This window comes from Ochlerotatus camptorhynchus, unplaced genomic scaffold (genome assembly GCF_037179485.1).
Source record: "Ochlerotatus camptorhynchus isolate MF236.1 unplaced genomic scaffold, CSIRO-AGI_Acam_v1.1 ptg000266l, whole genome shotgun sequence".
NCBI classification, from domain to species: domain Eukaryota; kingdom Metazoa; phylum Arthropoda; class Insecta; order Diptera; family Culicidae; genus Ochlerotatus; species Ochlerotatus camptorhynchus.
The window spans coordinates 1,894,038-1,911,073 of NW_027040756.1; the positions used below are offsets into that span (position 1 = coordinate 1,894,038).

Below are 17,036 nucleotides of genomic sequence, written 5' to 3' on the forward strand. Positions count from 1 at the left end.
ATGGTACAAACCTTTGATCCCTCAACTGAGGCTTCCAGTCCAATTTTCGGACATTCGTACAGCCATTGTGCGCCAGGGCGGCAACAAAAGGAATCAATGGGATTCCCATTCGCAGTAAACATAAAAGATCGTTGAAGTAGCGGAGGGATTGCAACAGAAAAGGATGTAGTCCTATTCCGCTACCAATCAAGCGTAATATTCGAGTTTTTGCTATGTCGATGGTCTGGTGAAGACTTTTTCATTATTTTGGATCGTTGGTTGCTTCTTTTTTGGGATGTGGAGATGACCTTAAAGAGAGGCGAACCTCAGAAGTTTTAGGGCGTTGGAATTTTCGGTTTTGTTTAAAAAGCTACTGCAAAATACCTAACGCTTGTTTACGAAGTGCTGGACACCCTGATGTACATACTTGGAAAAATGGTCGTGAAAACAGCAAAACGCAACAAAACACTGAGGTACTTTATTAGAAAATTCATTAGGCATCCCCTTGGATCCCCTTATGAATTGTATATGTAACAGTAGGGTATAAGATGTTGAACGAAATAACGTTGAGGTTAGCTGCTAATACCTGATAATCTGCCAGATACAGCATTATAAACACGAAAGTTAATCCCTAAAACGAAGAGATAGCGATTTGTGTTTCCAGTACAAATTTGCATTTTTACAGTACTTTCAACTTTGTACAACATTGAAAAGAATTAAAAATTCAAACAACCATCGTGCTCTCTTGCCGTGCGGATCTATTTGCTTTTTGCTGAAGGAAGTGTTACTACTACCTAAAGCTACAACAAATTTAAACAGCACTTTTCAGTGCTCAACCTGTAAAAATTTTCTACCTTGTTCAACTCTTATTCCTCTTCGATCCTTGTTTGGACCCTACCCGAGGTAATCCTTCTTGGATATCGATTTGGAAAATTCCTCTTCGATCCTTCAGATTCTTATAGTAATCTGCTTGGAAATCGATTTGGATAAAAATTTACTGCCGCCATGGCGCCTAAACGCAAAAGAAAGGGGCAAACTCTTGACCCCCCTTCTGATGAAATTAATTTGAGTAATCAATTTGATTTGCTCACGGATGATGAGAATGATCCATCATCCAAGAAAAATTCTAGTAAACTTTCCCGGCTTAATGCCAAGAAGGAAAAGATTCCCCCTATTGTGATAACCACTACCGATTTCCATGCTCTTCGCATGGAACTTTTGAATTTCGTGAAAGTTAAGTTTTCACTACAAATTGGACGTCGGGGTGAATGCCGTGTATTGGCTGAAACCTTGGACGGATTTAAATGTCTTCTCAAGTATCTTACTGAGAAGAAGCACAAATTTTTTACTTACGACACCAAAACTGAACGTGTGTTCAAGGTTGTCATGAAAGGACTGCCCAGTGGTGAATCCCTGGATCAGATCAAAGATGAACTGGCAAAATTACTTGGAGTTGTGCCACTCCAAGTAATCAAAATGAAAATGAAATCCCGTCCTGGCGATTCGCGCAACGGGATTTCTAATGATTTTTATTTAGTTCACTTCAAGTCTAGTGAACTAAACAACCTTAAGGCCTTAGAAAAAGCTAGCCTTATGCTCCATGTCCGAGTGAAGTGGGAACACTTCAGGAAGACTGGAGGAAATTTCCAAAACCTCACCCAGTGCCGTAAGTGCCAGGGATGGGGTCACGGAACTAAAAATTGCTACATGCCAGCTAAATGCATGAATTGTGGTGATTCCTCTCACGCAAAGGACGACTGTCCTGTGAAGGAAGATCCTAAGAAATTTAAATGTTCAAATTGTGGTGAAAACCACAAATCCAATTTTTGGGAATGTAAGACTCGCAAAGCGATCCTACAATCTCGTTCTAACCGTCAGGTAGGAAACGCTCCACGTTTCCGACCAGGTACAAATTCCTCTGCTGTTAACAACGGTCAGCGAGGAACAAATTCTACATTCATACCCGTAGGTACAAATATCTCCCCTGCTTCAAATGTTTCATCTGTACCTACTCCCCTCGCTGCTAACAATGTTCAGCGAGTTAATGGAGCTACCTATGCTGCTATTGCAGCGGGTAGAAATCAAAATACTAACCAACGTTCTAACGGAAATTTTGACAATTTTGACTTAGGAAGCATTACTGCCCCTAAAATGGAATTTTTACAGAATTCATTAATTGACATGATTTCTGATATGCTTAAATCTAACTCCATGTTTGATGCTATTCAAACTGGAGTAAAATTTGCAAATAATATTGTCATGACTTTAAAATTCAGTAATGGATTTTAAAGCATTAAATATTGTAAATTGGAATGCTCGATCTCTTAAAGATAATGAAGACGAGCTATTTAACTTTTTACGAGTTCATAACGTGCATATTGCCGTTATAACTGAAACGTTCTTTAAACCTGCCCATAAGGTTAAGAAGGACGCAAATTACTTGATTTATAGAAATGATCGTCTTGATGGACCCTGTGGTGGCGTTGCCATCATTATTCATAGACAAATCAAACATAAAATTCTTTCTTCTTTTGAAACCAAAGTTTTTGAAACTTTGGGAGTTTCTGTTGAAACAAAATTTGGACAACTTACGTTTATAGCTGCCTATTTGCCATTCCAATGCGTAGGCCAGCAAAAGAATTTTCTCAAGGGTGACCTCCAGAAACTTACCCGTCATAGGTCTAAATTCTTCATTATTGGTGATTTTAATGCAAAACACCGCTCATGGAATAATGCTCAACCCAAGTAGCACGCTTGTCACATATCAATTGTAGAAACTTATATACGACTTATTTCAGTCATAAACAAGTTGCTGTAACTTATTGTGATGAAAGTTTGCTACTCGGGAAAGCAATTCCAATGGTAATATTCTGTTTGATGATTGTTCTGCAGGTTATTACACTATTCAATATCCAAACAGCCCAACATGCTTTTCTTCTGCAAGAAATCCCTCCACTATTGATTTGGTCTTAACTGATTCATGTCAACTTTGTAGCCAATTGGTTACCCATGCTGACTTCGGTTCTGATCACCTTCCAGTAACTTTTGAAATATCCCAAGAAATAATTTGTAATCCCAACAGCTCTACTTTCAATTACCATAGAGCTGATTGGGAGCAGTATCGAACATTTATGGAATATAACTTCGATCCAAACATTCATTTGCAAACCAAAGATGAAATTAATTACGCTCTTGAATCTCTGACTACTTCTATAGTTGAAGCAAGAGCTGCCTCAGTACCAAAATGCGAGGTTAAATTCGATTCAATTATAATAGACGATGATCTTCAGCTCTTGATCCGTCTTAAAAATGTCCGTAGGAGACAATATCAAAGAACACGCGATCCTGCCATGAAAGTTATCTGGCGGGATTTGCAAAAACAAATTAAAAAGCGATTCTCTGCCCTGAGGAACAAAACTTTTGAAAATAATATTTCTAAATTAGACCCGAGTTCCAAACCCTTTTGGAAACTCACAAAAATTTTGAAAAAAACCTCAAAAGCCTATTCCAGCGCTTAAAGAAGGTGGTAAAATTTTGATCACAAATTTGGAAAAAGCTCAGAAACTTGCTAAGCAATTCGAGAGTTCCCATAATTTCAGTTTGGGTCTTACTAGTCCTATTGAGAATCAGGTTGCTCGGGATTTTCTGAATATTTTCTCTCGGGAAAATATTTTTGATGATTCCTGGGGGACTGATTTGGACGAAGTAAGGTCTATAACTAAAAATTTTCAAAATATGAAAGCTCCAGGTGATGATGGAATTTTCTATATCCTCATCAAAAAACTCCCAGAGAGTACCTTGTCTTTCTTGGTAAAATTATTTAACAGATGTTTCCATTTGGCATACTTTCCTGATAAATGGAAAAATGCAAAAGTTGTTCCAATTTTGAAGCCGGATAAAAATCCAGCTGAAGCTTCTAGCTACCGCCCAATAAGTTTGCTTTCTTCAATAAGCAAACTTTTTGAAAAGATAATTTTGAATAGAATGATGCTTCACATCAATACGAACTCAATTTTTGCAGATGAGCAGTTTGGATTTCGCCATGGGCATTCAACTACTCATCAACTCTTAAGAGTTAACAATTTAATTCGTTCAAACAAATCTGAAGGCCACTCGACTGGAGTTGCTCTTCTAGACATAGAAAAAGCATTCGACAGTGTTTGGCATGAAGGTTTGATTGCTAAATTGAAAAAGTTTAATTTTCCACTTTATATTATGAAATTAGTTCAAAATTATTTAACTGACAGAACTCTGCAGGTAAATTATCAAAATTCCAAATCTAATCGACTACCTGTAAGAGCAGGAGTTCCTCAGGGTAGCATTCTTGGGCCTATATTGTATAACATTTTCACTTCGGACCTCCCTGATTTGCCTCAGGGTTGCCACAAATCTTTGTTCGCTGATGACACAGGCATTTCCGCTAAAGGAAGAAGTCTTCGTGTTATTTGCAGCAGACTGCAGAAAAGTTTAGATATTTTCTCTTCTTATTTACAAAAATGGAAGATTTCTCCCAACGCTTCCAAAACTCAACTTATAATATTTCCACATAAGCCTAGAGCTTCGTTTTTGAAACCTAGTAGTAGTCACATAGTCACTATGAACGGAGTTCCAATTTCCTGGTCAAACCAAGTGAAATATCTTGGATTAATACTTGACCAAAAATTAACTTTTAAAGATCACATTGAGGGCATTCAAGCTAAATGTAACAAATATATTAAATGTTTGTATCCTCTTATAAACAGGAAATCCAAACTTTGCCTGACGAATAAACTTCTAATATTTAAACAAGTTTTTAGACCGGCCATGCTTTACGCTGTGCCAATATGGTCTAGTTGCTGCACTACCAGGAAAAAAGCACTTCAAAGGATTCAGAACAAAATTCTGAAAATGATTTTGAAGTTGCCTCCCTGGTACAGTACAACCGAATTACATAGAATTTCGAATGTTGAGACTTTAGCACAAATGTCCAACAAAATAATTAATAATTTCAGGCAAAAATCGTTGCAATCCTCAATTGCAACGATTAACTCCCTTTATACTTAGATAAGATTTAGTTTTAGTGTTGAGTTTTAAGATATCAAATGTTATACTGACATGCAGGTTAAAAAACCTGTTTAAAATACTGAATTGCCAAGACATGAACAATGTAAAAACACTTAGATATATATCATAACAATTAAGGCTGGTACGTTACTGCAGTAACTGGAGCACCTAGGTTAAAATGAAATGTAATTTATTTTGAATTTGGAACAAAATAAAAGTTAAAAAAAAAAAAAAAACAAAAAAAAAATTCAAACAAAAAAGTTATGGTAAAACAACGGTTTTTAAGGGGAGGTACTACCGTTTGTACTCCATTGTCACCCTATAGATTCGTCGATTTTAGAGATAGAAAATTGTCGTCCTGGGCAAATTTTCTTAAAATAATTTCATCTACAATGTTTTCATAGATGTTCATCGATTTTAACAAGATATAAAAAAAGTAATTTTTTTTATTTGAGTGTACACCCCCCTTATTCGAAAATTTGACGTTTTCGTAATTTTTAATAAATTGTAACACAAACACTTCGAAGTAATGAAATTGTGCAGTCTTCATCAGCGTCATTCTCACTAAAGAACTTTTCAAAAGAGGAATTAAATGGAAGAAAACCCTTTTTGCTGTTTTATTTAGTTGGATAGATTTTTCTCCTTTAGTTTACTTAAATATTTGGTTTTTATTAGTTAGGTAGGTTCCGATTCAACACATTGTAGTTTCATTTTTATACCTATGATCTTGACTTTTTTACCTAGGGGATGAGTACTTAAGGGGGTTAGATTTCGATAAGCTCTTTAGTGGGAATGACACTGATGAAGAGCTTTGATGGTGGGTTGGTTTATTTCCTTTTAATTCCGTTATAATTGCTTATCTTTTGACAGATACGCGTATTTCGTCTACTACTTGCAGACTTCATCAGTGCCAAGTACTCAACACCACTGAAGAATCCATCTTTAATCTACGAGTTATATACTAATCAATATATAACTCGTATAACTCGTAGATTAAAGATGGATTCTTCAGTGGTGTTGAGTACTTGGCACTGATGAAGTCTGCAAGTAGTAGACGAAATACGCGTATCTGTCAAAAGATAAGCAATTATAACGGAATTAAAAGGAAATAAACCAACCCACTCAAAGCTCTTCATAAAGGGATTCCGTTAAGAGGTTCGACAAATTTAAAGAATTACTGATGAAGACATTGTAGTCGAAATACGTATCTGTTAAAATTAAGTGGAATTAAATGGAAGATACCCTTTTTTGCTGTTTTACAAAAACTGCACTTCTGATCGAAATGACGTCTCTTACAAAGTTGTAGAGAAGAACAAAGTCCTTCTGGAAAAAATACACATGGTACTTTTTTTTGTAGTTATGAGAACAAATTCCAAAAAAACGTTACTTTGATAGTATTTGCTAGTACACTGTTTTGTGTAATTTCTTCACAGGAGACAATGTTTGAGATTTTCTAAATCGTTATCAGTGCAATAACTATAAACAAGCTTGTTAACAATAAGTTTAACAATACGACAAAAAGTTGATGTTCTGCGATGTTTGTAAATTTTCCAGTATACATGGTTGTAAATACCGTAAAACGGGGTATCTTTGATAATGCGGGTAACTTTGATAGTATAATATAAAGAATAAATTTACTCGCTGTGCTTTTTCCAAATAAGAAACATTGGTTCCATATTGTAGCTTAGGGTATTTCCGTTGATATCGTATATAGTTTTTATATAGTGAGTGTTACATATTTTACAAAAATATTAAAAAACCATTTTTGTGTTTTTCTCCTTTTCGAAAAAGCACTCAAACCATCACTTATGGAATGTATTTTTTAAACAGCCATCACAAGTTCAATGTTGCATTCTTATTGCTTATGAAGTTTTCTGATTATATACAAATTTAAAGTTTCATATTTAAAGAACTAAATTGTTTGAGTTTCACTCATTTTTTTTCTACATTCATCGAGCATTTTCAAAGTAACCCCAAATCAAAATACTGAAGTTCGGTCACAAAACTAAAAAAATAGTGCAAATACTTAAGTTTTCGTTCCACATATTACTAACGAATTAACTCTTGGATCCTCAGTGCTTGTTTTAAAAATATAAAATTTGAAAAACATTCATTGCTGTAAAAAAATATTTAGAATATACTTTAAAAAACTATCAATGTTACCCAATTTTGCGGTACTTCAAAACTTTGTTTTTTGACCTGAGCTTTCTTAAAAAATGAATAGTAATTATTGAAAACATACCGTTCGTATTTTGACGTAGGACTACGTCTGTGATTTCTATATAGGGGTACACTTTGTGAAAACCGAAAATGGAACATGTAACGAAATTATGAAAGATTTTGAACGTTAATAACTCAGCTGCCCTGTACCAATTTAAATAATTTTATCACCAGTCGATCCGCATTGGAAGCAATGTTTCAGACTGTTTATTTTTTAACAAGAAACTATTGAAAATGTGGTAAATGTCAAGCACTGTCCAAAAGCGTGGTAAGCGTGATTACCTCTCACCCCAGCAGGCCTGGGTTCAATCCCAGTCGGTGCCACCGGGATGTTCTGAGGCATAACATATCTGATCACGCCTTCCTTCGGGAAGTAAAGCCGTTGATCCCCGGTTCATGAGTTGATGGATCGATAGTTAGGGTCCAGGTGTGGGAGCTGCCTCCCTGGCGTCGGTAGCATTGGTGCTCAGCACGGAAAATAAGATCGACGGAAAACAAATCAAGGAAAAAAATCAGAGAGTCGTTAGTAGACGAATCAAGTCAAAGTGGCATTCGCCTCCGATCTTCGGATGTGTGCAAATAGGAAAGATGCAGTTGCGTAACAGGCTGCACACTCATCGCCATATTCAGAACCACATACCCCCAACGACCACACAAAATGTTCCCAAGAGTTGTAATATTGTAACCAAACTTGGAAGCGATTTTGATGCATTCTCTTCATCGCTTTTCAGTTTCGTTAATAACTCGACGGAAACAGTCCGCATCGTGCTCTCTTGCCGTGCGGATCTATTTGCTTTTTGCTGAAGGAAGTGTTACTACTACCTAAAGCTACAACAAATTTAAACAGCACTTTTCAGTGCTCATCCTATAAACATTATCTACCTTGTTCAACTCTTATTCCTCTTCGATCCTTGTTTGGACCCTACCCGAGGTAATCCTTCTTGGATATCGATTTGGAAAATTCCACTTCGATCCTTCAGATTCTTATAGTAATCTGCTTGGAAGTCGATTTGGATAAAAAATTACTGCCGCCATGGCACCTAAACGCAAAAGAAAGGGGCAAACTCTTGATACTCCTTCTGATGAAATTAATTTGAGTAATCAATTTGATTTGATGCCGTGTATTGGCTGAAACCTTGGACGGATTTAAATGTCTTCTCAAGTATCTTACTGAGAAGCAGCATAATTTTTTTACTTACGACACCAAAACTGAAGGTTCAAGGTTGTCATGAAAGGACTACCCAATGGTGAATCCCTGGATCAGATCAAAGATGAACTGGCAAAATTACTTGGAGTTGTGCCACTCAAAGTAATCAAAATGAAAATGAAATCCCGTTCTGGCGATTCGCGCAACGGGATGTCTAATGATTTTTATTTAGTTCACTTCAAGTCTAGTGAACTAAACAACCTTAAGGCCTTAGAAAAGTCTAGCCTTATGCTCCATGTCCGAGTGAAGTGGGAACACTTCAGGAAGACTGGAGAAAATTTCCAAAACCTCACTCAGTGCCGTAAGTGCCAGGGATGGGGTCACGGTACTAAAAATTGCTACATGCCAGCTAAATGCATGAATTGTGGTGATTCCTCTCACGCAAAGGACGACTGTCCTGTGCAGGAAGATCCTAAGAAATTTAAATGTTCAAATTGTGGTGAAAACCACAAATCTAATTTTTGGGAATGTAAGACTCGCAAAGCGATCCTACAATCTCGTTCTAACCGACAGGTAGGAAACGCTCCACGTTTCCAAACAGGTACAAATTCCTCTGCTGTTAACAACGGTCAGCGAGGAACAAATTCTACATTCATACCCGTAGGTACAAATATCTCCCCTGCTTCAAATGTTTCATCTGTACCTACTCCCCTCGCTGCTAACAATGTTCAGCGAGTTAATGGAGCTACCTATGCTGCTATTGCAGCGGGTAGAAATCAAAATGCTAACCAAAGTAATTCTAACGGAAATTTTGACTTAGGAAGCATTACTGCCCCTAAAATGGAATTTTTACAGAAATCATTAATTGACATGATTTCTAATATGCTTAAATCTAACTCCATGTTTGATGCTATTCAAACTGAAGTAAAATTTGCAAATAATATAGTCATGCCTTTAAAATTCAATAATGGATTTAAAGCATTAAATATTTTAAATTGGAATGCTCGATCTCTTAAAGATAATGCAGACGAGCTATTTAACTTTTTGAGAGTTCATAACGTGCATATTGCCGTTATAACTGAAACGTTCCTTAAACCTGACCATAAGGTTAAGAAGGACTCAAATTATTTAATTTATAGAAATGATCGTCTTGATGGACACTGTGGTGGCGTTGCCAGCATTGTTCAAAGACGAATCAAACATAAAATTCTTTCTTCATTTGAAACCAAAGTTTTTGAAACTTTGGGTGTTTCTGTTGAAACAAAATTTGGACAACTTACGTTTATAGCTGCCTATTTGCCATTCCAATGCGTAGGCCAGCAAAAAAATTTTCTCAAGGGTGACCTTCAGAAACTTACCCGTCATAGGTCTAAATTCTTTATTATTGGTGATTTTAATGCAAAACACCGCTCATGGAATAATGCTCAAAGCAATTCCAATGGTAATATACTGCACTATTCAATATCCAAACAGCCCAACATGCTTTTCTCCTGCAAGAAATCCCTCCACTATTGATTTGGTCTCAACTGATTCATGTCAACTTTGTAGCCAATTGGTTACCCATGCTGACTTCGGTTCTGATCACTTTCCAGTAACTTTTGAAATATCCCAAGAAATAATTTGTAATCCCAACAGCTCTACTTTCAATTACCATAGAGCTGATTGGGAGCAATATCGAACATTTATGGAATATAACTTCGATCCAAACATTCCTTTGCAAACCAAAGATGAAATTAATTATGCTCTTGAATTTCTAACCACTTCTATAGTTGAAGCAAGAGCTGCCTCAGTTCCAAAATGTGAGGTTAAATTCGATTCAATTGTAATAGATGACGATCTTCAGCTCTTGATCCGTCTTAAAAATGTCCGTAGGAGACAATATCAAAGAACACGCGATCCTGCTATGGATGTTATCTGGTGGGATTTGCAAAAACAAATTTAAAAACGATTGTCTGCCCTGAGGAACAAAACTTTTTTTTTTTTTTTTTTTTTTTCTTTATTAAAGACCTTTTAACTGTTGTCATTCGGGTCTTGTGACTTTAGATTTATAGTACATTATATAGATTCACTTTTGTTATTCTTCGTTTTTTTTTTTTGTTGTTGGTCTTGCAAATCTTCACTTTTGGTATTTTTGCTATTCTTGGTGAACCACCGATTTTATACGTTCTGAGCCGCCGCCATAGACCGCGCTGCTTTGTATGCCTCCTTCCGATATTTGTTGATTACAATTTTTGTTAGGTTGAGTGCGATGATAAAGGTCAGCATGCCTATGATGATCCACAGCTTCGCTTCATGCTGGGAGTGCATCTCCGTAAGCACCTCCTGGTTTTCAATGACAGTAACCTGTTGGTCACCTATCTGCTTCACTTCTTGGTCCTTGGAGTCGCTGTTGCCCATGATGATGGTTGACTGGAGTTTGATGTATGACTATTGACTCTTTCCGATCGATGGGGATTTTTATAGCTGGCATTTTGGGTGACCGAGCTAATAAATGATGATGGCGCGATACGGTTTTGATGTTTCGACGATTTATTAAATTTGCTTAGCTAGCCCAGCTTGCTGGAAGAACAGTGTTATTTTTTCCATACTCTCCCTGTCGTCCGCCAGTGCTTCCCTTAAGCTTGTTGAAATTCCAATTGAAGTTCTTAGGTGATCGAGACCTGGGCAGTTTGCTATTATGTGTTTGACAGACAAATTGGAGTTGCAGAATTGGCATTTGGGTGGATTTTCCTTGTCTAGTATGTACTTGTGGGTGAGAAGAGTATGACCGATTCTAAGTCTTGTCATCATTACATCTTGTTTACGGTTGCCTGTCATGGACTGTTTGTAAGGAGTAATGACGTTTTTTATTTCACGTAGAGCGTTTCCGGTGGTATTAGTCCATTCTTCTTGCCATTTATTTAGGAATTTTTGTTTAATAAATGCCTTGGCGTCTTGTATGTCTATTGCACTTATTATTTCCGTAGTATTGAGGGATTTTTTGGCTTCCGTATCTGCCTTTTCATTTCCAATTATTCCAATATGGCTAGGGACCCAGCCAAAAGTTACACATGAATGATTGTGCGCTGCCTTATTATAGAGGTCGATGATTTCATCTTTCCAGACGCTGGAGGTTTTTTGTTTTTCCTGTGTTGTTATTGCGCTTAGGGAGTCCGTATAAATGATATATGCTCCGGCAGTTTCCTGTTGGACAATCCATTTCAGTGCTTCAATTATGGCGAGGCTTTCTGCTGTGTATATGCTGCTCAAGTTTCTTATTCTTTTACGTATAGTTAAGCCTGCAGTCACTACGCTGTAGCCTGTTCTGCCATCTTTTTTGGATCCATCGGTATATATTGCACGATGAAATTTGTATAGAGAACTATTCCGGGTTTTGAATGCTTGAACCAGTTCTGGGGGTTTTGCATTCTCTTTGCTTAGGTGCCAGAGGTGCTTATCTATAATAATTGGTTTTCTATTCCAGGGTGCTATTTTTGGTACCGTTAGGAACTTAATCGTGGGTAGTGTTAGGTCAATACTGTTCATCACATCAGCTGCCCTTATTTCCGGTGTGTTGGGGTCTGTACTATCGAGGTACATAGAATTTCGAATGTTGAGACTTTAGAACAAATGTCCGACAAAATAATGAATAATTTCAGGCAAAAATCGTCACAATCCTCAATTGCAACGATTAATTCTCTTTATACTTAGATAAGATTTAGTCTAAGTTTTTAGTTTTAAGATATCAATTGTTATACTGACATGCAGGTATAAAAAACCTGTTTAAAATACTGAATTGCCAAGACAGGAACAACGTAAAAATACTTAGATATATATCATAACAATTAAGGCTGGTAAGTTACTGTAGTAACTGGAGCACCAAGGTTAAAATGAAATATAATTTATTTTGAATTTGGAACAAATAGAGTAAAAAAAAATCTGGATGATAGAAGAGCATAGCAGAAATAGTGCGAAATAGGCTAGTGAAGCCATGATCATCAAAAAAGGAAATCGAAGAAGAGAATTCACTTTGTTTCTTAAGGGGCTTTAAGTCGTCGTCGTCATAGCAATGAAAACTACACACTTATAAAAAATCATGTAAATTTAGGTGCTCTGAGAGTGACATATACGAGCGTCAATTTTGACATAAAGTTGAGTCATAATAGACGCAAAATATAGCACAATCAAACGTACTATTCGTTGAGCAACGAATTTTTCATTCTCGAAGCACTTAATATTACATGACATGTTTGTTTACGTCTCATCTTTTATGTCAAAGATGGATTCCTTCACGTGTAAAATTAGCTATTTCTAAGTGTGTAGCATCGCACCGCTTTTGTTTCTTGGGTTCCACTTGCTGGTTGCAATTCTGCTGTTCGACATGTTCGAAGTCTTTTCGGGTCACTCTATTCCGTCTTCAGAACTGACCGGTCTCCCCTAAACAGTCAAAAATTGCGCGGTGGCGGAGTCCACATTGCAGTATCAACGAGACTAGCCAGCTACGTAAGTACGTCACCCATTTCCACACACTTAGAAATAACTAATATTACACGTGACGGAATCCATCTTTTGCATGAAAGATGAGACGTAAACAAACATGTCCTGTAATATTAAGTGCTCCGAGACTGAAAAGTTCGTTCCTCGACGAAAAGTACGTTTGATTAAGCTATATTTCGCGTCTGTTATGACTCTAATTTATGTCAAAATTGACGCTCGTATATGTCACTCTCAGAGCACCTAAATTTGCATGAATTTTTCTAAGTGTGCAGTCAACTGGAACAGCTGTGGATTGTCGTAGAACTTCCACAAAGCAAGCTTAGTGTAGGCGCAATCTACCTGCCCCTCGACCGCAAAAACGACTGCACAATCATCCGTGAGCATGTGGAATCGTTAGGCTCGATTTCTTCTCAATTAAGTCCCTGCTCTTCCGCTTTCGTATTTGGCGACTACAATCAAGCTGGTTTGCAGTGGCGCTTTACAGACAGTGACACACCATTAATTGATCCACTGCGTTCGCATATGCCAGTTGCTTGCTGTGCTCTTTTGGACGGTTTTGCTAGATCTTGTCGTGGCAAATGATTCCGCATTACCGGGCACTTCTGTTTCCTTGCCGGTCGAGCCACTGATTGATCTAGATGCCGATCATCCCGCCCGCTCTCGTCGTGTCATTTAGTTTACCTTCGCCGATTGTTTTTACGCCGTCATCTGAGTGCTACTCTCTGGACTTTCGCCGAGCTGATTATGTTGCATTGAACAATGCGCTATCGGAAATTGATTGGCAATTTATCGAAACAGCCGCTAGCGTTAATGATTTTTTCAGTGCTGCACTGGAAGATGCTATTTTCCGCATTGTCCCAGCACGACGACCCCCGCAAAAGCCTCCATGGTCTAACCCACGCCTACGCGTGCTAAAACGTCAACGCTCTGCTGCCCTCCGAAAATATTGTAACTCTCGCTCGCCGTACTACAAACGACTGTTCAATTTTGCGAGGCTTAGTTATCGAAATTACAATCGTTTTCTCTACAATCGACACGTGAGACGCACGGAAGCGAACCTTCGCACGAATCCGAAAAGTTTTTGATCGTTTGTCAACTCCAAAGGGAAGGAATCCGGGTTGCCTTGTTCCATGTTTCTCGGGAATGACTCGGCTAATATCGAAAGAGAAAAAGGCGACTTGTTTGCTCGTCATTTCAGGCAAGTGTTCCACGATTTCTGCGCTTCGCCGGTACAAGTGCTGGATGCTACTGTTGGGATGCCACGTGATGTTGTTTAGTTTTGATATTCCGCGCATTTCAGAAGTCATGGTGCTGAAGCTCTCGTTCGCCGCCGAACCTGACGGCATTCCGTCATCAGTCCTAAAACGTTGTGTAGCCAATCTCTTCCTTCCACTTGCGAGGCTATTCAATCTCTCGGCACAGCAATGTTAGTTCCCCTGCCGCTGGAAACTTTCTTATCTGTTCCCAGTCTACAACAAAGGAGATCTGTGTGCCTGTTCAAAACAGTTCGAAATTATGATAGATGATGCTCTATTTGCGTGTTGCAAAAATTATATCCATACAGAACAACACGACTTTTACCCGAAGCGCTCCATGTCCACGAATCTGGTGCAGTTTACTTCTACCTGTTTGCGATGCATGGTTTCAGGATGGCAAGTCTAAGATGGATCTAAAAGCTGCATTTGACACGGATACTTGACGTCTCGTCAACGGCTGTGGATTGGTTCAGATCTTACTTGGTGAATCGCTATGTACGGGTTAAGATTGGCGCGTCGGAATCGGATGTTTTCTCAAACAAATCGGGAGTTCCGCAAGGCAGTAACCGCTACTGTTTTCGATCTTTTTGAACGACGTCGCCTTTCTGATACCATCAGGATCCCGCGTTTTCTATGCAGACCATACGAAAATCTACAAAATTATTAAAAGTCTCTCGGACTGTTGGGATCTCCAGAATATGTTAGGTATTTTTGCTGACTGGTGCTCAAGAAATTTGATGAGTCTAAGCATCGAAAAATGTAACATTATATCCTATCGCCGAAAAATCTAACCAATCATGTTTGACTATGCTCTCTACGAACGCTGTCTTGCTCGTGTAGAGCACATAAAGGATCTCGGCGTTACCTCGGACTGCAGACTCACTTTCAGAATCCACTACAATGAGATCATCGCCAGAGCTAATCAACAATTTGGCTTTATTTTCAAAATTGCCGACGAGTTCCGTGACCCGCTATGCCTCAGGTAACTTGCGATTCTTATTGGAGTCAAGTTTAGTTGTTTGGTGCCCTTTCCATGCTAGCTGGATCACTAGAATTGAATCCGCTCAAAGCAAGCTTGTGAGATATGCTCTTCGTTTCCTCAACTGGCGTGACCCAACGAACTTGCCACCGTACGAGGAGCGTTGCCGTCTCCTGGGAATCGAACCATTAGAGGTGAGACGGACGGTCGCTCAAGCTATGTTCGCTGGAAAGCTGCTTACGGGTGACATTGACATTGTCCAACACTGCTTGCTCAGCTAAATATGTATGCCCCTGAGAGGCCTCTTCGTCCACGCGACTTTCTGTTTTTGGAAACACGGCGCCGAAATTATACACAGAACGAGCCAATTCGAGCAATCAGCCGGCAATTCAACAACCTCTTTTATATGTTCGACTTCAATGTATCAGCTGACGTGTTTGGTCATCGGTTACTTGGCCTTTTCCGTACCGTTGACCGTAACTATTTAGTTTACGTTTTATTCATTTAGACAATAATTGTCAGTTGAATTTTTCAATAATAAAATAAACAAATAAACAAATAAGTACCATGAAATTACACTATTTTACACTAGTCTATTCTAAACTAAGTTTATGAAAATAAAACAGAATATAATTCAACCAAGATTATTTTACAATCAACAAACCCTAACTACACCCCCGTCTGCCCAAAACATTCACGCACTCACATGCAGAATGGCAGCACGAATGTTCAATTAGCTGTTTCATGGCAATTGGGACAATTTACGACCTTGCTGCTAGCTACCGGATTGCGGGCGACGCATACCACTCATTTGCCAGGCTCTGGCTATGTAGCTCCCAGGTGTGACTCGAATCTTTGCTAGCGTTTTCCCGTATTTTCATACCATCGCAGCCGAAAGAGGCCAATGGATGAAGTCTCCGCAACGTAAATACTATTATTACAATTAAGGCCACCCGGGATAATGATAATTGCTGTTGTGTCTTCTCCTCGGCGAACTCATTTCCCGACGAATCGAGAGGCGAACATTCCGCTAACGAACTCAGCTCGCTTTTTGTCTCGATCTAAATATAGGCCATTATCGACCAAACGGACCGGATTTCCCTTTGCCCCACGAGTTCGATTTCGGCAGCACTCTGTGCAGAGAAAAAGTATCCACTTCCGATTATTGTCATCACCTTCCGTTCACGCCGTTAGTTTTGATTGGCCACTCAGCTCACACGCCTCGCAGAATGAACCGCCGAAAACCGAAAAGTTTGATGATTAAAAGTTCATCTCTTGCTTAGCAAATCTATTTAATTAACGATTTTCTTCTAAATTCGCTTTTCTTCTTGCAGTATAACATAAAGAAAAAAGAGGAAGTGGTCGAACAGGCACCCCAGGAGGAACCCAACCCGCTGATGCGGAAAAAGAAAACGCCCGAAGAGCTGGCGGCCGAGGCGGAACAGGAGGATCTGGACGACTTCACGAGTAAGTATTTCGGCTGGGTGCGTCGGATGGCGTGCTGGAAGTGAAAAGGTTCCCATGAAACGAACAAAAACAAAATAACAATCATCAATGCTCAAATCGAAATGAAAAACGCATGAATGCACCATATATTTACTATATATTGATATTGATAATGACTATAAATTACCTCCCACGAATGGAAACCAATGACAATACCATGATCCCATCCCGTTTGTATTCATCTCTATAGTTTGACGAAATTTTCAGTTTTAAATAAATCCGGTTCATGTAATCATTTGAAATTTTAGAAATATTGCACCAATAAAGCCACTTATGCATTTATGATTTCTTTTCCGTTATTTATTTAAAAGTCCACTATCGAAAGTTCCCAAACCCATGTCCATAACTAAGCGCCTCACCTTTAAGCTAGAATTAAAGAAAGCCGAAACAGGTTCTTCCCAATAACGAGACTTTAAAATATTTCAACCCA

At 38.5% G+C, this 17,036-nt stretch overlaps 1 protein-coding gene across 10 annotated transcripts in view; it reads left to right on the forward strand.

The window, feature by feature from the left end:
* The window catches only part of cpx (complexin), a 1,092,625-nt gene that overhangs the window by 1,052,734 nt on the left and 22,855 nt on the right, over window positions 1-17,036 (forward strand). For all 10 annotated transcript variants that reach the window (XM_065227124.1, XM_065227129.1, XM_065227123.1 and 7 more), the window contains one exon: window positions 16,435-16,567. In XM_065227124.1, coding sequence (XP_065083196.1) covers window positions 16,435-16,567 — 133 coding nt within the window. The remainder of the gene's footprint in view (window positions 1-16,434; window positions 16,568-17,036) is intronic.